This window comes from Phocoena phocoena, chromosome 14 (genome assembly GCF_963924675.1).
Source record: "Phocoena phocoena chromosome 14, mPhoPho1.1, whole genome shotgun sequence".
NCBI lineage: Eukaryota > Metazoa > Chordata > Mammalia > Artiodactyla > Phocoenidae > Phocoena > Phocoena phocoena.
Window position 1 is genome coordinate 67291304 of NC_089232.1, and position 22432 is coordinate 67313735.

The 22432-nt window shown below is 38.8% G+C and overlaps 1 protein-coding gene across 1 annotated transcript in view; it reads right to left on the reverse strand.

The window, feature by feature from the left end:
- Positions 1–22432, reverse strand: part of CLIP4 (CAP-Gly domain containing linker protein family member 4) — a 55450-nt gene that overhangs the window by 12605 nt on the left and 20413 nt on the right. The window contains exons 8-13 of the mRNA XM_065891090.1: positions 19006–19146; positions 13557–13646; positions 12592–12735; positions 8934–9068; positions 5723–5846; positions 1057–1121 (exon numbers count right to left, since the gene is read on the reverse strand). Of these exons, the coding sequence (XP_065747162.1) occupies positions 1057–1121; positions 5723–5846; positions 8934–9068; positions 12592–12735; positions 13557–13646; positions 19006–19146 (699 nt within the window). The remainder of the gene's footprint in view (positions 1–1056; positions 1122–5722; positions 5847–8933; positions 9069–12591; positions 12736–13556; positions 13647–19005; positions 19147–22432) is intronic.

Here is a 22432-nt window from a genome sequence, read left to right on the forward strand (position 1 = left end):
AACCAACCAAAAGAAAAATGGGCAGTAGACGTGAGCAGGCACATCGTCGAAGAGGAAATGTATGTGGTCCATAAACATGGAAACAGGCCCAACCTCATCTGTAATCTGAAAACTGCAAATTAAAACCACAAGGAGATACCATTTACACCCATCAGATGGGCAAACAAGACTACTGGTGGTGAGGTGAGGAGTGACAGAGACTCTCATCCACTGCCCATGTGAACAGTCTGGCACACCCAGGAAGATTGAAGATATGGATATCCCATGCCTGGCAATCCTGGAGAAACTTTTGCAAATGTGCACAATGGCATAGTTTCTAATAGTTAAAAACAGGATATAACCCAAAAATCCATCAAATATAGAATGAATAATGTATTTTAATGGAACACTAAATAACATAGCAAACAACAATCAAAACTAAACTTGAGGACACAGAGGGGGGAAGAGTAAGCTAGGACGAAGTGAGAGAGTGGCATTGACATATATACACTACCAAATGTAAAATAGATAGCTAGTGGGAAGCAGCTACATAGCACAGGGAGATCAGCTCGGTGCTTTGTGACCATCTGGAGGGGTGGGATAGGGAGGGTGGGAGGGAGACGCAAGAGGGAGGGGATATGGGGATATATGTATATGTATAGCTGATTCACTTTGTTATACAGCAGAAACACCCACACCATTGTAAAGCAGTTATACTCCAATAAAGATGTTAAAAAAAACTAAACATGTATTATTTATTGACATATCTATGGGGGATAGACATAAAGAAAATCAAGGGAATAATTAACATAAAATTCAAGATGCACAACCTGAAGACAGAGTATACGAAAAGGGAGGCAGATGAGACTCAGGGGATACTCAGGGGTTTCCATAGGACATGCAGGTAATCATCATCTTTGGCTATGGGGTGGGTAACAGATGTTGTTTATGATTACACAAACTATACAAATATCTTTCATATACTCTTTTGTATACATATATACTTGACAATAAAAATTGTTCAATGAATAAAAGCAGAGAAATAATTATTAGGAACATAAAACTGCGTAATCTTACCAGGATACGAATGATTCTGTTTATTTGAAGAAATTTCTGAAAGAGTATCCAGGGAATCTGTTACTCTGTGAATAAAACAAGTAATGCAAACCTCATTAGAAGTAGCTGGTCTTCAGATTTAAGACTGGTGCTTAACTGAGGATTTCACACCAGTGGTTCTTTCTTATTTCACTCGTTCGACAAGCATTTACTAAGCATCTATCATGAGCCAGGGATGAACTTCAATCGAGCACCACAGACAGGCAATATAAGCATAGTAAGTACAGAGAAAGTCAACTTCAGGTGAATTCATTTCAAATAGGGGCCTGACTTTGCTTCTTTGGAGCTTTATTTTCGAAGATGAAACTAAAAAATGTGCAAATTTTATTTTATGTGAAATTTAACAAATGTTAGGTTATAACTGTAAAAACACCACATTTCTACATTGAAAAAACATCAGCTGAGTCTGTGTATATATGTGATTTTTCTGATAAAACTGGCTAATACGATTCAACATGTTTTATTTTATACTTGACCCTAAGCGCAATCATAAAGGTCACGTTCACGATAGGTCTATTTCTTTGATACTCAACTCATTCTTTATTTTTAAAAAGCCAATCCTGTAACAGTCTCATTTTCTTCCAATTGTTTACTGACCTAAATCTGCAGTCTTCATTCTATCAATCACTTGCATCAGCACACTTTGTTACCATAAAGAAATCCTGCAACTCTTACAATATTTGCAATTTCATCTTGCAATTCACATGCATCATTTTCACAAGATACATAACATACAGCAATCAATGAGAGACTAATGAATGCAGAGAATATGACTTGATGAAGAGGACGGATACTTGAATTAAGCTGTGATGGAGAGTTGAGAACTTAATTCTAAAAGTGATCAGTTCATTAGTAATAAGCATGTAATGGTATGAACTGAGAATAAGAAAATTAATGCTATGCTGATAAAAACTACTTGAGTAAAAAATAGACAGAGAGAGAGAGAGAGAGAGAGAGAGAGAGAGAGAAAGATTAGATCCAGTCAGTGTCTTAGAATTTCTCTAAAGTAATATTGGTTGATATATAAGTTAACAGAAGAAAAAGCATTAACTAGATGATACTTGGGTGATAGTAGAAAACCATTCAAGCAGAGGAAAGTACCATGTGCATTCTGGGACAGGAGGCACATTTTTTAATGGAACTATTAAAATAAAAAAATTTTAAAAGGCCAGCTACAATCTGGGGAGGAGCGCAATGCAAGGTGAGGTTGTGATTGGTCACTATGTGATTGACTGTTCTCTCAGGAGTCCCTGGTTTAAAATTCTTCCTTGTTGAAGATCAGTGTTATCTTTAAAGAGCTCCAAAGCTGGTTTAAATTAGAAACTCCTCAAAATCAGGCACCATGTCTGTTTTATTTACTTATAGAATGCCTAGCACAGCACAAAGTGCTAAAAGACACTTAATAGTATTTGATGATGATGAATGAGACAATCAGAAGATGATAGGAAGACAGCTGGATAGAGAGAGCAGTTCATTTAGAGAGAGAGCCCTGCTTCTTCTAAGATGAGGGGGCTGCTTTTAAATGAATCACCTTAAAGAAGACCAAATAGATGGCAAAAAAAAGTTAAAAATGTGTGTTCCATAAACAAAGCAAGAAAAAGAAGATAAAACCAGGAGAGAGAAAGAGGCTTCACGATATAACAGAGAAGAAAGCCGTTACAGCATAAAAAACACTGAACAAAATTTGATCAGTATTTACTGTGCATACAACATGCCAGAATGTGTTCCTTGGGTAATCAAACATGAAACGGAGAACCCCAGTCCTCATGACTAGGAGACAAATAAAACGTATGAGAGACTGTAGCAATGATCAAAATTCAAAATGTGAAATACAGTTTCTACCGAACTCTTATCACTGTTGCACCACCATAAAGTCAAAAAATGCGTTAATGAAGCAATTGCTAATGAAGATTTGTTCAAAGTAATATGAGAACCCAGAAGACTGACTGGTGGCTCGGTATGCATTTTATTCCCACATCAATCATTTATAAGGTACAGGTCCCAAAGAAAGTCACTGGGCCTCTTTTAACCATTACAGGGTAATGGTTAAGAGTACACATTCTGATACTACACTACCTGAGCTCAAATCTCCACTTGGGAGCTGTGTACAACTGCACAACTCACTTAACCTCTCTGTGCCTTACTTTCCCCACCTGTGAAATAGGGATAACTGCAGTACCTGACACACAGGGTTGCTGCAGAGCAGCAAACAATACATACAGAGTACTTAAAACAGTGCCAGCACGTGTAAGTGCCACTGGCTACTACCCCTTTTTCTTCATTATAAAATGACTACCAAGAAAAACCCCAGCAAACTGCCTAAAAGCAAGGGCTTAGGAAAAAAACAACAGCAAAATAACAAACCTGGGCTGAGTCCAGCTCCACCATTAACTACTGTGCGAGATCAAAATATCCCACCCAAAACATGCCACTCTGGTGCAAAGATTATTTTGAGCTAAAGACATCTGAGAATCAACAAATGCAGGAAGAGGCTTTCTCTGAACTCCCCTGATGTGCCTAAAACAGATCTTCCCAAAAAAGAACGGGATTGTCATAAAGCCCCTTCCCGGGAGTCTCATCAAGCAGAGAAGACTGACTCATCACAGGAGGAAACATGAGGAGTTAACACCACACCCCAGACAGACGCTGTCACAGACTATCATATCCCCATCCGTTTTCCTAAGGGCCCACTAATCTTTCCTAACATCATCTGCTCCCCCACAAGTGGCCGTTCTCCCCCTCCCTTTCCCCTATTGAGATGGTCTATAAACTCTCCAATCTCACCACTACTTTGGGCATTCACTGCTTTCTGCGATGCCCCCATGCATGTAAAATTAACATTTAATAAGTATGCATGATTTTTCTCCTGTTCATCTATCTGTTGTCAGTTTAATTCATAGACAGGACAAGTTTTTCGTCCCCTACAGTAGCTATAGGACTTTAGCAAAGCTACTGTGTCTCTTGTAACTTTTCTTCACCTGCAGAAATAGGAATAATCATATTACCTTATACCTCACTGGGCCTGGGGGAGATTTAATGAAGTAACATGGTACAGAGCCCACCACTTACTAAATGCTCAATAACTATTTGTACAGATCCTCCTCAACTTACAACGGGGCTACGTCCCGATAAACCCATCTTAAGTTGAAAATGCATTTAATACACCTAACCTACTGAACAGCATCACTTAGCCTCGCCTACCTTAAATGTGCTCAGAACACTTTCATGAGTCTACAGTTGGGCAAAGTCATCTAACACAAAGCCTATTTTACAATAAAGTGTTGAATGTCTCATGTACTTTATTGAATGCTGTACTTGAAGTGAAAAACAGAATGCTTGTATTGGTACAGAAGTGTCATAAATGTACTGGCTGTTCACCTCGTGACCACGTGGCTGACTGGGAGTTGCTGCTGCCCTGCTCAGCCATCTCGAGGGAATATTGTACCGCACATCGCTAGCTCAGGGAATGATCAAAATTCAAAATGTGAAATACAGTTTCTACTGAACTCTTATCACTTTTGCCCCACCATAAAGTCAAAAACTCGTAAGCTGAACCATTGTAAGTCAGGGACCACCTGTAGTTATTCTTTTCCAGCTCACCTGACCAAATACTTATTAGGATCAAATGAAACAACATTTAATCGAAGGTACTTTGTAAACTGAAAAGCGTTATACGTTAAATGTTATAAAATCATAAATAATAAGAAAAGAATTATACTAAGTACATCATAGAAGAAGGAAAAGAATACAAAAATTACATGTAATTATTCAATAAGAAAAACAAAGTGAGAAAGAAAATGGATATAAAACCTGTTAAATCTGCCAGGAGGCAGTCACACAGTCTAGTTGGAAGGGAACAAGATGGGACTCCGAGGTTGAGATCATAGATCTATTCTCATGAATGTGACTATACCATACATGGTATTTCCTATTTAAAGATGAGTATCCCATTTCCCATCCACTGAAAAGCATACCAAGCCAACTCCTTTCAGCACAGTAAGTCATTTCACACAATAGTACCTGGAATTTCATGAGGACTCACTTCTGCTCGACTTTTTTAATAAAAACCAGAGTGAACTGGTACAAAAGTGTACTATCTTAAGAAGAAACACCGGGGAGGTATATTATATATAAATCCTTGAAGCTTCACGTCCCCCAAAGATCTACTGCTTATCTATTTTTGAAAACTAAGGAAATCAGAGGAAAAAGCCATTTTGGTTCCATTAGGTTTTTAGGAGAATGAATGGGGTGCCTGCTGGCAGGAAATTTAATGCAGTTAGGATGTGACTGAGGCAATCAGAGAGCATTTTTACTTTTGTTTGCATGACAGATTAAGCTTGCTGCTCTCACTGTTCAGAGCGGCAAATACCACTCCTACTAGCCTACACATACTCACAGGGTTTGCAAATGAGGAATAAAGGAGGTTTTTAAAATTGCAAACCCTCAGCAAAGCAAATTTAGCTTTCCATGAGCCTTCCCTCTGAAGAAGGTGGTTGGTTAACCCCTTGAAAGAAGACATGGGCTACAGTCAGGGCATGTCTTTAATATCAAATTAAGGACTCTAACTATAACCCACTGCACGTTACAAAAAGTTCTTGTGAATGGTGTAAATTTCATTGTTTCTCACCTTTGTACCCTGGATGGGGGAGCAAATATTCCATATCTTGGGGAACAACTAAAATACTGCACACCTCCAACTGAACCATCATTCTTGCCATGGGGTTTATCAAGCTCTATCCCGTACCAATATCCTAGAAGAAGAACATGGGATTTTAAAAGCATCCGCACTTCATCCAGAATTGTTATGCTGTTATACAGACCCGAAGTCTACACGGTTTAACGTGGTCACAAATGACCAAAATCCTCATGACCATTAAGCCTTCAAATGATACAATTATACAACAAAATTTGAAAAATTTTCAACTAGAAAAACATTTTACAAGCATAATTGCAGAGTTATACATTAGGGGAGAAAGATAAAATGTACAAACACGAATTTGGCAAGGATTAGCTATTATACAAGTAGTGTATGACCAAAATATACCTAAAAGCTACAATATGAAACTGTCCTTAACTCAGTAGTATGGTCTGTTTAAGTTGAGAGCAGTGTAGCATGATACTGAGATGTATAAATCATAAAATGAATATGCAATCTTTTCATTTTACTCTTCCAGTATTAGAATACCACAAACAGTTCTGAAATAATTAAAGGGGGACAAAAATAATATGGAAAATATGACTAGACTTCATGGTGACTCTTCTTTTTCTTTCATTTTTTCCCTACCCAGGAAGGAAAAAAAAAAATCATTTTTAACCTAAATGAAAAGATTTAGGTTAGTTAATAGGAATGATTTTCTAAAAGGCTTTTAAGTATTTAAAAGGGCCCACTCTGAGGAGAGTAATAGGATTTCCTTTTCTAGAGAGCATAAAATTAAAATAGTGAGGTTGCTTTTAGTGTGGCAAATATTAGATAAATGGACATATACTCCTAGAGTAATGGCTCTGGATGAGGGTACCTCCAGTTCAGTTAAAAGTACCTGACAGTCCACTCATTTTTGTATTTAAAAGTAGAATACAATAGTAATTGTATGTGGTCTCTTAGAATCAGTAACAAATAAAAAAATAAGGATACAGATATTGAGAAACTTATGACAAATGACAAAATACAAAAAGATTGTTCCCTTCAGATTAATAGTTCAAAGAGTCAATTGTATAACCTCTAAAATGACAATCTAGAAGTTCTTAATTTTCTTCCTCTTACGTTCAAAAAGATGATACCTGAGTCCATTCCCGATATTGGAGTTTGAGTTGAAAAGACTAACGTAATGCGTGTAACTGTCTTTTATACTTAAACAGTCCTACCCTGCACAGGCACAGAGTGAGGTATACAAACCCACTGCTCAGCCATACTAACGCTCAGTCATCACATTTCTGAATGTCGCTAACTGGGTTACTCTGGTTGCCACTTTTATTTCTGAGTGCCACGGTTGTAATTTTCCAAGTTTTACTTCCTTCTGCCTTTGATGCTTTCCTATATAATTTTTGCATTTTCCCATTTTAATACACCATATCACTGCTACATGTTTACCATGTAACTCCTGAAAGTGTGTAGCACACAGCAGGAAGGCATTATGGCAAGTGTTAACAATAGTGACTGCATACTGTCTGGATACTTTCTTTCAGAGGTGGCACTGCTAAACATGCTGAAGGGGCTAAACATGCCCTCTGTCAGGTCTAGATCTTATCATCTATAAAAAGCCTAGATATTACCACTGTCCTATAGAACTGATTGATCTAAATTTTGATGCCACAAGAAATACACGCTACTTCTTTCTGAAAGAGCAGAAGGACCTCAATGAAAAATTTCCAACTTTTAGATTTGCTTATTACTTCTCAAATTTCTAAATGCTCTACACTAGGAGTTTAAAAATTAAAAGCCAACCTAAAACAACTGCTTCCCAACAAAACAAACCGTTCGAGCCTCGTTTAATAAAACCAGAGAAAGGAAGCTCAGAAGACATGGTGATTGTGGAAAAATAACCTACCTTTGGGATTCCTAGGTTTTTATTTGAGAACCATATTAAGAACATTCTAACTAATCTCAATTACTACCTGGTGCCCTAAGAGAGACATGAATTATAAAACATATAGCCCATCTCCAATCCATTAGCAGCTGGACTGCAATTATAAATGGTACTAATGAAACAAGCATGTGTTGGGAGACAATTCTCCATGTTTCTACAGGCCTTATGGACAGAGGCACTGACTGTCTTTTCATGGATGTGTGTAGAGAAGATGGCCTTGGGGGATGGAGACAGAGTCTCTCCCAGCACAAAAGACAGGCATGCTTATTGTCTAGTACAAAGGTTCAGATTCCTTAAGCTCGGGGCTCCTCTCCTATAGCATAAACCACTGGGTGTACAGGTGTCACCTGGCCCTCCCTATCTCACCCCCTGGGAACTGGGGCTCAGGAAACAGAAGAAAATGCTGCCACTTTGGCTACCACTATTGCAGAGAGCACTGAGGTCCTCTATCGCTGACCCAGGGGCCTACCATCTTCCGCCAGCATCTATGAAACCATGGCAATCCAACTTGTTAACCTGCAAATAGGGTAAAATCTCAGATCCTTCAGAGTTCTTGACAGAAGGCTACAAACTTTTTTAAAAAAATCAATGTTCTAGGCAACCATTTCCTAAAATGCTGCAATGCCACCATGTGTCAAAACAGCATATTACTATTTAAAAATACAAACATGGTTTTATTCAACTGGCTTCTGTCTGAAATTACAATCAGAAATTACTGAAAATATAAAAGAAAGATAATCTTTACTTTTGGAAACACAATGTTAAGTCTAGATTGGAGTGAGTATATAAATACACAAACATGCATTTTTAAGATCCCACAGTGCGCAAACGTCTTTCATTTTCCTTTGAACCGCTTCGTTTGCTTTTCTCTCCAAGCCACTCGTTAAGAGCTGTGCGAAGCAAACTCGTTATCCACTCATCTTCAAGATCACGCTTAGAGCACAGATCTAACCCTAAAATGTTTTCTGTTATTTAGCACACTTGGCAATCAGTGAGAGTAAAACTGGAGAGCAACAACTAACTTTAACTTCAGACAATTTAAAACACAAATGGCAAGAAAAATTCATTAGTAACCATCAACCTGAGTAAAAACAGTCTGCATCTGAATCAATGTTTTCCATTCTCTGTGCCACAGCCACCACCCACAGGAACTATTAATCAAGAATTCTCTGTAAGTTTTATTTACATGTAAACTTTTAAACCTTTTGTTATCTAAAGAATTCAAGTTGAGCAAAGACTATACAGATGAGTTACCTGGAGCGAAGTTTGTTGTCCCAAAGAACTTAACGGTACCAATTCTCTGGCCTACCACCAACACCCTATCTCCAAGGCGGAGTTCTCCTTCACAGCGTGCATTATTTGCTACAGATGTTGCTGAGGAATTCAAACCTGTTTTGGGGTTGGTTGGGGAAGGGGATGGGGCAGGAAAAGAGAAAAAACAAAGGGAAACTCAAAAAGCACATAAGCCAAAAAACGACTATTTATTCTAACCAGTCTAGTTAGTTGGAGATTTCAATACATGCTACCTTTCCTTATACACAGCATCTAAGTTGTGTTTCTCACATGTGAAGTAAAGCTACTCAAAAGAAATCTGAAGGGTTTCCTGAGACAATCATTGCCACAGGAACTTACACTTGATTCCTGGTGAAGTATCAACTTTACCTGACTTCCTGGTGACACTCTCTACTAGAACAGAGGTCAGCACACCTGTTCTAACTAAAGGGCTACATGGTAAATAATTTAGGCTTTGCAAGCCATACTACTCTGCACAACTATGCAACTCTGCTGTCACAGCACAAAAGCAGACAGACTAAATGGGCACAACATGTTCCAATACAACTTTATTTACAAAAATAGGTGGTAGGTTGGATTTGCCCCATGGGCGATAGTCCACCAATCCCTATTCTAGTAAAATGCTACAATCACAGTAGTGCGGTGGGACTCAGTGTAAATGATACATACATAAATGTAATTTAAAAGTGAAATTGCTATAAGATTCCAATTACCCCAAATTGATTTCCTTATTAGAAACAAAAGCACTCCCTGCCCAGACCTTGATTCAAACCTAAAGCCTGCAACTCCCGCTACTGAACATCAGAAGACCTGGAGAAACACCGCCTTGAAAGCCGTTCAACTATAACAGAGAAGAGGTGGGCCCCTGAGGCTTCTCCCATCAGTCCATGAACAGATTTGAGTGGCTGCCATCTGAGAAGGCCTGGGTAACCCTGCATGAGGGTGCGGGATAGAGGGTAAGTCAGACTGTTAACAGGGAGAAACTAAAAACATGGTAACAAATGAGGAACACAAACTCAGGGAGAAGGAAGGTCTGGATCAAGTGTACATTAAAAAGTCCTTGGCCCTCAAAATAACTAACATTTCCCAAGCACTTCACGGTTTACAAAGCGCTTTTCATGAGAATTATAATCATAGGTAAGAAACAAACTCAGGAATTAATGAAGACATGGTGTTCATAGGAGTCGGTGGCACACCTGACTTTAAAACCCTGACCCTGTGACCAGAAACTCTCACGTCTGTCCCCACGCTGCCTGCAGACGATGGACCAAGGACAGAGAGTTCAACGTGGACTACAGTGGGGCTGAGCTCACAGACGTCCTCCCCAACCTCTCCCATCCCCCAATCTCTTCTCTCTGCTCCTCTTTCTCCTTAATCCTCTGTCCTCAGCTTCCCCTAAATGTCCACCCTCTGCAGTCCACATCTACCCCAAATGCAAATGAACAGAGAAAGCGGAATATCTACTCACTCCAGCAATACTTTCTTAAGAAAACATCTCTGGGGTTCGGAACTTTCTCTCACACATCTCCCTCCCCTTTTAAAAGGACCTCCTTCTCACTCTAATTGACAACTCTCTTCTTCTCTACTATCATTTAGGTCCACAAACGAAAAAAAGGTTAAGTATGTAAGCACACTAGAACTATACCCTTATATAAAGGGTAAAAAAGATAATTCCATACCCACACATAAATTTTAAAATCAAGTCAATGTCAAAAGCCCAAATTCCAAATGAAGAGGGCCTTAAAATGTAAATAAAATGAGGACAAACGGGATTGCTACATCACTGCATCTTTTCACCTCTGTTCCTCACAGCATTAAAGAGAAACTGGTTTCAAGGGAAGAGGAATCTACTCAGAAAATAAATATTCAAGCAAAGTTTCCAGGTTCTCCACTTTCAGGGCCTCAACTTTTAACTTTATTACATCAGTGTTACTACTGAGGGTTTGTTTGGGTTTTTTTCCCCCCATACAATAAAGTATCTTAAAGAGAAAAAGAAATCCTGTCATGAACATTTTCTACAATAAAATATTGGTTCAAGTATTAAAAGTATTAGAAAAAGAATCTAGTAATTACTATGAGGCTCATTAAAAATAAGTTATGGGCTTCCCTGGTGGTGCAGTGGTTAAGAGTCCGTCTGCCAATGCAGGGGACACGGGTTCGAGTCCCGGTCGGGGAGGATCCCACATGCGGCAGAGAAGCTAAGCCCGTGTGCCACAGCTACTGAGCCTGCGAGCCACAACTACTGAGCCCGCGTGCCACAACTACTGAAGCCCCCGCACCTAGAGCCCATGCTCCGCAACAAGAAGCCACTGCAATGAGAAGCCCGCACACCACAATGAAGAGCAGCCCCCGCTCGCCGCAACTAGAGAAAGCCCGTGCGCAGCAACGAAGACCCAACGCAGCCAAAAATAAATAAATAAAACAATTTTTTAAAAATAAATAAATAAAATATAAGTTATGCCAAAGTGCCTTCATTTTCTTTCTATGCAGGTAAATAACTGAACTGCAGTAAATTCAATATATATGTTGATTTCAACAAGAAAACGTGTTTTATATATCCTTACACATAACTGAAGAAATGTGGACTGAATGGGACCATGCAGGCTTCACAGCAAGTTAAAAAGGTTATCACTGTCAACCTCTCACAGTTTTAAACAATGACTTGGCTAAAAATAGAGAAAGCATGCTTTTTAAATAAGAAGATAACACAAAAGTGTGTGAAAAAGCTATACACAAGATGTAAAAAACAAAATTCAGAGGGATAAAAATTCAAACATTAAATTAAATGAAAATAAATGTAAAGTCCTATGTCAAGCCATAAAACGAAGAGACTTAGCGTAAGGCTCTGTTTGAGCCAATGACATAGTGTGGTCACCAAAACTGCATGAGTAGCCTCAGACTGGACTTGTACCGAGAGGCAGTGGTTCAGCTCTCTACCAGCAGGCTGGAAAGGGTCTGGGGACCCTACAGCATGAAGAAGAGCTGAAGGTACTTGAGACAGAGGCGGACTCTGGCAGCAGCGAAGCATCAGACAGACCTGCGGGTGAAGCCCAGGTGTGCACTTAGAAACTGCCCCTGTGCACCAATGCCTAACCTCCCTAAGCCTCGGTTTCCTCATTCATAAATTGAAGATGATCATAATAGTACCTACTCCATAGGTTTGAGAATTAAATGAACTAAGGTATGTAAATTTCCTTTAATAGTACCTGAAATAGTAAATAACATGTATTGACATGTTAGTTATTATTATTAGGTTTAGATTAGAAAAGAGGTAAGTAAAGAAAGAGAACAGACCGTATAGTTTCCAAGTATCTGAAGACCTATCATAAAGTTCTAATATGAACCTTACAGGGGCTAGAGTCCATAGATACAAGAGGAAGAGAAGAAATCAATCCAGACTAGGAAAAATGGTAGGAGCATGAGGGAAAGGCAGAGAGATCCAGAGTATGCTGACGAAGGGGAGGGAGATGGCGGGCTGGGGGGAGACAGGGAAGGAACAAGTAGTTCAACCTGACTGAAGTAAAGGGTTCCTTCTACACATTTAAAAAGAGCAAATCTACTTACAAACAAACCAAGATAAAAAACACCAAGAAAGCCTGGTTGAAAAAGCCATAGATACCGGCACTGGCTCTAGATGAGACAGAAGGGCTTTTGCTCATTGTCTTCTTGTTATTGCCACTTGCATTCAGTGTCTTGGAGTGACTCTGTTTGTGCTCCAAAGAAGATGTAGAGGAGGAGCTGCTGACGGATGCAAGCAGGGTAACTAAAACAGTACAGGAAAAGAACACATCAGAGGGTGGGAAATAAGAAGTGAACGAATGAGATGCTTTTCCAGGTAAATCCTTCTGAAACTCTCCACTTAGCTTCCTCAGTGTGGATTAACTAGTGTTGAATTAAATGCCTGATTTCATCAAAATATACTGTAGTTCATACATACAAGATTTTATAGCCCAAGCAGTTTTAAGGATTCAAAGGATCCACACTATATGATGGCGATCTCATACAGGAGAGCGCTGTCATGTCACTGACTTAGACCAACTACCTATCCTAACCACCACTGTCTCTCACCTCTCACTTAAGATGAGTTAGTAGAATCACATCTTATTTATATAAAAAACATACTAATGTGTTTTTAAGGTAACAAAAGCTTAATATTAAAATGTTCTGAGCTAACCTGAAGGCAAGCAGGAATACTTTTGAATTTTCTATTTGTGCTCTATTCACCCAATGATTTGACAGCTAAAGGCAACTTTAAATGCTTTGATCAAGACATCTACACTATGGAATTTCCTTTTATTCTCTTAATCTAGTCCAGTAATTCTCTAATTTAAGTGTACATAAGAATCACAACACAGGATTTTATACAAAAAAAATGTGTGTGTGTGTGTGTATATATATATATATATATATATACATACACTTTATTATCAGCTGCTTAGGGGATTTTTAAGGATAAGTATTTACTGTAATGATTCTTCCCTTACAAACTTTAAACTTTAGCCTCATATAAGCTATATCACTATATCATTTTAAAGTTCAATCAGTAAATTAAATTTTGAAAATAGAAGTTATAAATTATATTACCATCTTTCTCTGCTCCAGTTTTCAATTCTTCACCAGGAGGCAATGAAAGTGTTGATTCTGAAGCACTATCTTTTTTTGATGTCATTAATCCTAGAACACAAACACACACTTTCAGCAAGAAAGAATTTTCTTTAACGTTAAACAAAAATATGTATTTGCTTTCTTTCCTAAATTTTATTTATTTATTTGGGGCTGCACTGGGTCTTTGTTGCTGCGTGCAGGCTTTCTCTAGTTGTGGCGAGCGGGAGCTACCCTTCGGTGCAGTGCGCGGGCTTCTCATGTTGCGGAGCATGGGTTCTAGGCGCACCGGCTTCAGTAGTTGTGGTTTACATGAGCTCAGTAGTTGTGGTGCACGGTCTTAGTTGCTCCGCGGCATGTGGGATCTTCCTGGACCAGGGCTCGAACCCGTGTCCCCTGCATTGGCAGGCAGATTCTTAACCACTGCGCCACCACGGAAGCCCTGTGTTGGCTTTTTAAAGTACAGACATCCCTCATTATCTAAACCTTATCCTCTTCTGAGAACACGCTGGATGATAAATTCACAGACGGCAGAGGGCAATGTTTCATTATTTAAAGGGGAAAGCCCATCTGAAAACCCCAATCAATTTCCCCAAATATCACTAAAGTATCTTTTCCACCTATTTAAAAATCCACTAAGGAATTCTAAATAATATAGAGCATTTAAACACAGCTATCTAAGTGTCTGATACTTAATGCACTCCTTAGGGTGTCTGCACAGTGCTAGCGTGTAAAGCAAACCTGATACAGCTATGACGGCTGCACGCTTACTAAGGCCTGCAAACAACTCATGATCTCACTGGTGTGTGCAGGCAAGTTCATTGTAGCAGACTGTCTATTTAGATAGTAAATTTGCGGTAAAAATTTCTGCAAATCATTATAGCAATTATTCATTTAAGTCAGAGTCAGATAGTAAGAAACCCTGTACTCTCTGAATGACTACCCGACTCTCACTACACCCAACTCCCCCAAAAAACTGACTTTAAAAGAGAGCTCATGAATAATACTCTACTTAATATTAAGACTTCTGTTTCAATTCTACAGAACCAAACTATGTAAATAAGAAACCTAATGGACTCCACCCGGTTTCGAATTCCATCAAGCATCCATTCCAATTCTACTCACTTACAAAGCGTTCTGGGTGAAGAAATGAGCTTGGCACTCTGAGCGTCGCAAACAAAACAAGCCACGGTCCCAGCCCTAAAGGAAGACCTTTTCAATTTGGTGTGGCAGAAAGACATGAATAACCATAATATGAGGACATGTTTGATATAAGCCCTAGCATAGAAGGAGGAGACAATAATCATGGTAATAAAGATAAATTAATGCCTCATCAAGAAGATCACATTCCAATATGGGTCTTGAGAGATACGTCAGATTTCTTCCAGCGAATACTGGAGGTATGACCAGAAAGAACTGAAGGCTGCATTACGGATGGACAAAAAGAAAAAAAAAAAACTTAAAGAAAGACAGGGTCAGAGAAGGATGAGTAGCTTGGCTGGAATAAAATGGATTTTGGGGGGACACAGGAGAAGTAACCTGGATAGCTGGGCCACAGTAAAATCTTAGAGGGTAACGGTGCCGGCAAAGGAACCGGAGCTCTTCAGTAAGGAATGAGCCTCTGATGGGCTTTGGAAAGGAGGACTGGCATGAACAGTCACAGGTGAATAACATTACCCCGACACCAAAGTTTAGAAGGAACCAGAGGAGGAGAGACTGGAAGCAGAGGCCAGGAGTGAGGGCCAGAACCACGACAGCAGAAACTGGGTTGGGGGGGTGGGGGAGAGAGACTCTGTGAAGTCAACCCACAGAGTAATTTCTTATTTTCAGTTATATTTTTCAGTCCTAAAGTGTCCGTTTGAGTCTTTCCTTTTATTTGAAAATTTTGAGATAACTGGAAATTCATATGCAGTTGTAAAAAACAGTATCGGGAGATCTCTTGTACACTTTACCCAGTTTCCCCCAAAGGTGACATTTTACGAAACTATAGCATAAAAGCACAACCAGGATACCGACATTGCTACAATCCACCAATCTTAGATTACCTCAGTTTTACTTGTACTCGTGTGTGTGTACGTGTGTATATGAATTATTGGTTCTTTTTTTATACCTTCATGTCTCTGCTGAATTATTCCATTTGTCTCAAGAGGGTTCACCCTTAATACTTAGAGGGTTATAATATATTCTTTAAAATCTTTATCTGATAAACGTCTGTATAATCTCAGGGTTGGCATCTTTTGATCGTCTTTTTCCTTGAGAGTTGGTGAGATTTTCCTGGTTTTTCATATTTGGAGCAATTCTGGACTGTATCCTGTACAGTATGAACACTATTTTACAGGACTTGGGTCTTGCTTAACTTCTATGGAGAGTGCTGACTGTTTTGCTCTGTTCTGTTTTAGCAGGCGTTCGACAGCTAGCAGGCGGTTAGTTTCAGGATGGCAGTTCCCACCCATCTTCTGTGACTGTGGCTCCAATGTCAGTTCAGTTGCCACAGCCTATTTGGGATCTGTCTCGTGTGCTGTGCCACCCAGTAGTCAGTCTGAGACCTGGGCAGTGGTCTGTGCAGACCGAAGCCCGTGGTCAGATGCATGCACACACATCCTGGCAGTAAGACCGCCATTCTGAGATCACTTTCTTGAGCTCCTTCCTCACCACGGTCTCCTTGACACTTTCCTGCTCCCAGAGGCACTCCTTCCTGATACTCTGGGTAGAATGCCTAGGCTTTAATTTCCCTGCTCTGTCATATAACCTTCTTGTTTGTTTGTTTAATTTATTTTTACTTTTGGCTGCGTTGGGTCTTTGTTGCTGCACGTGGGCTTTCTCTAGTTGCGGCGAGCGGGGGCTACTCTTTGTTGTGGTGTGCAGGCTTCTCACTGTTGTGACTTCTCTTGTTGTACAGCACGGGCTCTAGGCACACAGGCTTCAGTAGTTGTGGCATGCGGGCTCAGTAGTTGTGGCTTTGTTGCTGAGTTGCTCCGTGGCATGTGGGATCTTCCCCAACCAGGGCTCAAACCCGTGTCTCCTGCATCGGCAGGCGGATTCTTAACCACTGTGCCACCAGGGGAGCCCCTGTCATATAACCTTTTGAGATTGACTCTGCCTATGGGGCCAAGCAGTAAGAAAAAAGAAGAAAAACTAATGGGGATTCCATCCCTGTTCTTGGGACCACAGTTTCTCTGGCCAGAAACAAGGGTTCCCCTCCCTTGGGGTTTTAGGTGTGTGGCCATCCCCTGCTGCTATTACAACAGGCAGGACTGCCTAGGGACTGTGGTGGGAAAGAACCAAAGACGTAAAAAAGAGCAATCAAAAAAGAAAACAGGGACTTCCTCCACTTTCTGTCTAGCAGGAGACCCCTTTCCTGCTCCTCAGACCACAAACAGAGGGCTTCTCTTTGAGCTGTCTTTCCGTATCTGCTGTGTACTTCTGGGTTTCAAGTTAAAAGGATACCATTTACAAGAGCATCAAAAAGTCTAAAGTACCTAGGAATAGACCTAACAAAACAAGTACAAAATATCTGTAGAGAAAATCATAAAATTTTATTGAGATATTTTTAAAGGACCCAATTAAATAAAGCAATATCCCAAGCTTACGATTAAAAGATTGAATACTGTGAAGATGTCAGTTCCCAAACTGATTTAAGGTTTAAATGTAACACCAACTAAAACTTCAATGGATATTTTTTATTCTTTGACACTAAAAATAACATTAACATAATTTGTTAATTTATCTGTCTAGAAGTTAACTTTCCATTAAGGAGCAAAAAAAACTTTAATTTTGTGACAAGCACTTTTTTTGAGATATAATTCCAGTTTGTACTTGCAAAATAATAGTTTCTTGCCCTGGAGATATATTTATCACCTTATTTATTTTCCTTTTTATTTTTCTAATTGAAGTGTAGTTGACATAAATATTAGCTTCAGCTGTACAACATAGTGATTTGACATTTATATACATTATGAATTGATCACCACAATAAGTCTAGTTACCTCTGTCACTACAAAGTTATTACATTACCGACCATGTTCCCTATGCTGTAGGTTCCATCCCCGTGACTTATTTCTTAACTGCAAGTTGGTGCCTCTTAATCCCCTTCACCTACTTCGCCCAGCCCCCCATCCCTCTCTCAACAGATTTTTTTTAAAGAAACTTAACAACTTAAAATTTATAAGGAAGTTTGATGTATAAGGGCCAAACAGGCAGGACACTGTTCAAGAAAAAGATAGGAGGCTTTCCTCTACTAGATATCAAGATTTATTTTTAAAAAAAACTATAGGGCTTCCCTGGTGGCGCAGTCATTGAGAGTCCGCCTGCCGATGCGGGGGACACAGGTTCGTGCCCCGGTCCGGGAAGATCCCATATGCCGTGGAGCGGCTGGGCCCGTGAGCCATGGCCGCTGAGCCTGTGGGTCCGGAGCCTGTGCTCCGCAATGGGAGAGGCCACAACAGTGAGAGGCCCACATACCGCAAAAAAAATAAAACGAAAAGAAAAAAATAATAACTATAGTAATTATGAAGTGCAGTACTAACACAGGGATATTCAAATAGGCCAGTGGAACAGAGCAGAAAGGCCAACCAAATTTGTAGACAAAATCCTTTAGTCGTGGGAGCGTGCCTTTCTGCTTCAGTTATTGATGAGTTAGCAAGCATTTATTAAGCACCTATTCTGTGCTATGTGCTGCGGTGAATACGAAAGTACAAAATGCTCTCACAGTCCATTTAAAGTTGAAGATTTTTCTAACAGAATAGAAGATCTACCCAAATAAAGCAATCAGAGGACAAAACCCAAGATAACAAATAGCAACAGGCTGGTACGGATTAGAGTGTATACGAAATTAGAGAATGAGGAGATCGAAGTGAGCTGGGTCATCAGGGAGGTTTTCATGGAGAAACAGGATGTGAGTGTGAGTAAGGAGGTAAAGAATGACTCAAACCTCAGGCAGAAGTCAAATATTGCCCAGAGAGATAGGGAAAGTATGACGGGAAGAGTGAGAACCATGTACACAAAGGACAGTGAGACGTGACAAACCACAGCTCAACTGCAAAGCAGTAAGACTCCATCAGAGAAAGGTCTCTGACGGCCAGTTTCAAGAGTCGAGACTTTTTCTGATAAAAAAAAGTCACTAAAATTCTTGAATAGGTGAGAAACATAAAGCTAGTTGTGTTGCATAAATACTTATCAGAGGTACAGAAGTCTAGCTTTGAGGTTAGATCGGAGGTGATAAAAGTATGGAAATAGAAGGGGAAAAGAAGGAAGGAACAAATCTGAAAAACGCTTGTCAGGGATTAAAATCATAAACCAAGAACTTTGCAGGTTTTATTAAACGCGGGTTTCACAGGCAGCTAACCCGAAGTGTGAAGCAATTGAAATAGAAGGCATTCCACAGATAAAAGCAAAACACGAACAAGGTATCAGACTTTCCGGTTTGACCTACCAGCATGTACTTCTGACGTTACATGCGCTACATCAATCTTCTGGGACCTGCCGAGAGGTACAGCTTTTGTAGGAGGAGTGTGTGCTGTATTCTTCCTTCGATCTTTTGCTTTACTTACCTTTGCAAGGGGTGCAAAAATACCTAAGAGAGAATGCAGAATTTTAGTGTTAAACAAGTAAAGCACCTCAAATGAAAGGCCAAGGGCAGCCATTCCGTAATATAAATCGTCACGTTCTTGTTTAGTGTCTACTAGGTGCCCTGTAGTGAGAGACAGAGAAAACGTACGTCTCACTCAGTACTTGCCCTCAGAGAGTTTACAGTCTAGCCGCCAAGACTAACAACATACACAATAATTCAAGCAGCACATAACATAACGAGGCACTAAGTGAAACTCAGGGAAAAGAGAATTATAATTATTTCTAAGTACTGGCAAATAACAGTGCACTATATAGTACAACAACTATTCCTCATGTCCCTTTATCTATAGCTCCTTAGAACATATTTTTTCCCATATTATAGCTTTTTATGTTCATGTTTTATCTATCTTCCAGACTTTAGAAGACAAAATCCAATACTCATCTCTGCATTCCCCCAATGTCCCTAACTATAGTGCCTTACACATAGTAGGGATATAAAAAATCTTTCTGAGTACAAAATATAATTTCCCAAGAGGCTTAGTCCTCAGCTTCTGACAACTGACAACAGAAACAATACAGTGTGTGTTGTGTGGGAAGGTATGTGGGAACAGGGGGAGGGGGCTGCCTGTTTGCTGCAGCTAGGAGTATAAAATTCCACTAAAAAAGAAATTTATCCAGGCATAAAATTACAGTATATATAAATATGCACAGACATTAGAAATAGTGAATATGGACTATAAATACCAAGATTATTTGGCTAAGACATTTAAGAAGAAAAACTAAAGACATAATATGTACATTATACACTACCATTCAGTGTTTACGCCTAATCTAACAAAGACACATTATGACTAAAATGTAATACATTAAAACAACTTGTTTTAAAATAGGTTTGATGAAATGCTCAAGATTACAAAAAGTGAGTTCTTTGTTTATAGCTAACAAGTGCAAACTATACTACTTTTCTGCTAATCTCGAAATTCTTTCCTCCATCAGATTCTACAATCCTTCCTCCTGATTTTCCTAGCTCTTTTGACTTCTCCACAATGTTTTCTCTCTTCTGTCCCCCGCCTATTTTTTTCTCTAAATTATTTTCCTTGCCAAATACACACACATGCACACACACACACACACACACACGCACTCAAGCTTGATGATGATTACATCCAGTGTTGCCAAGGGTTTGAAGAAATAAATTATTTTATACTGTGGGATGTAAATTTGTAAAATCTTACTTGAAGACAAAAATTCTGACCTAATTTACTTTATGGCATTAATTATAAGGAAATACTTATACTTAAGAAGTATGAACAAGGTTACAAACTTACGTTTGCATATTATAAGGAGAAGATAGACTTCAAGAGCCAAAGCAATTTCTAGTTTACTATTATAACCCAATCATACTTTTGGAAATTAATTTACGAGAAAATAATCCAAATAGGAGGAAAAGACTGCATACCTGAGTATATCATCACTGCAATACTATAAGTAGGAGAAAACAATTATTTGGCAATAGAATAAATGAATCCACTATGTTTACGAACTATGACATCACTGTTAATAAGTAAAACAATAAAGATTATGTAGAAATATAGAAATATATGAAAAGTAAATCAAGAGAACAAAAATTGAGTTGTATGTTTGATTACATTATGATTATATCTGTGAAAAGTTGTATGTGTGGGTATAGGAAGGACTGTAAAAAATAGAAAACCAAAACATATTTGAGTGCAGACCATAAATTATTTTTCAAACCTGTGTCATTAATGTCACAATAATATCATTCAATGAATGAACTACATAGCTCTTTCTCCTTGTTTTTTTTTTTTTAATTAACTAAATCATTTGGGAAAAGCAAAACTAAATTTAAAGCAATGACTGACTGGATATAATCAAAGCCCAAAGTGTGCACTGTGTATGGGTTAACCTTCCTGTTCAGAATCTCATGCAACTCAAAGTACTGATGGGACTCTCCTCAGATCTTGACATACAATGATAAGGCTTAACTAAAAATAAACACATAAGGAAGAATTACTTTTAAACAGAAGAGTAATGAATTTCTGGATAAACATGATCCATTTTGTTCAACCACAATTCCTCCCAAAACTCCACTAAAATTTTAGTAAGAAATAAAAATGGTATAAACTCTAAAGAAAAAAGAAAATGATAAAAAAAAGAGAAAAAAAGCTAAAGCTTCCAAAGAAGCTTCCAAAAACAGGGAAAAGGACAAAAACAGAAGAAAGGATGACTCTGGAACTTCTAAATAGCAGCAGTGGAAGCTCAAGATGATAGCTGGCAAACTATGGCCTGAGAGCCACAGCCTCCCACCGCCTATTTTTGTACCATCCTGTGGGAACGCAGCCACACCCATTTGTTTACATATTGTCTACGACTGCTTATTCACTACAACAGGAGAGCTGAATAGCTGCAACAAGGGACTGTATGGCCCATAAAACCAGAATATTTACTACCTGGCCCTTTACAGAAAAAGTTTGCTAAACTGCATTAGACAACAGAGTATCACCTTCAAAATACTGAAAAAATGTGAATTTCAACCTAACACTCCTTATCCCACTAAACTGTCATATGAAGTGTAAGGGTAGAAATAAACATATTTCTGGAATGTAAAGTCTCAAAAAATTCACTCCCCATGAGTCCTCTGTCAAAAAGCTACTGAAGGAAGTGCTCCACCAAAACAAGTAAGTAAACCAAGAAAAAAAAATGACTTAGTACGAACACCAAATCTTTCTCTTCATAGTATGAAGTCAATAGATGTCTAAAATTGGAAAGATTCATATATTATTTAAAATATGAATATGAACATCAGAAGGTACATCTAAAGAAGTCAAAAAAGTTCTTGCCTCTAAAGAACAGGTCTCAGAGTAAGGAAGGGCAAGCCAGGAGAGGGTTTAGCTGTTGTTTTAGTAAACCTTATAATACAACTTATTAAACTAGGTATATGTGTTCACTTTGGTGATTATTAAAAGACATAAAAATAGTATTACCAAATATTAAAAATTATTTTAAAAATTTCATAACTGCCAAAACTTAGAAGCAACCAAGATATCCTTTAGTAGGTGAATGGAGAAATAATGGAGGACTGTGATACCTCCAGACAATGGAGTATTATTCAGTGCCAAAGAGACATGAGCTATCAAGCCATGAAAAGACATGAAGAAACTTAAATGCAAATTACTAAGTGAAAGAAGGCATTATTAAAAGGCTATATACTCTATGATTCCAGCTATCTGACATTCTAGAAAAGGCAAAACTATGGAGACAGTAATATG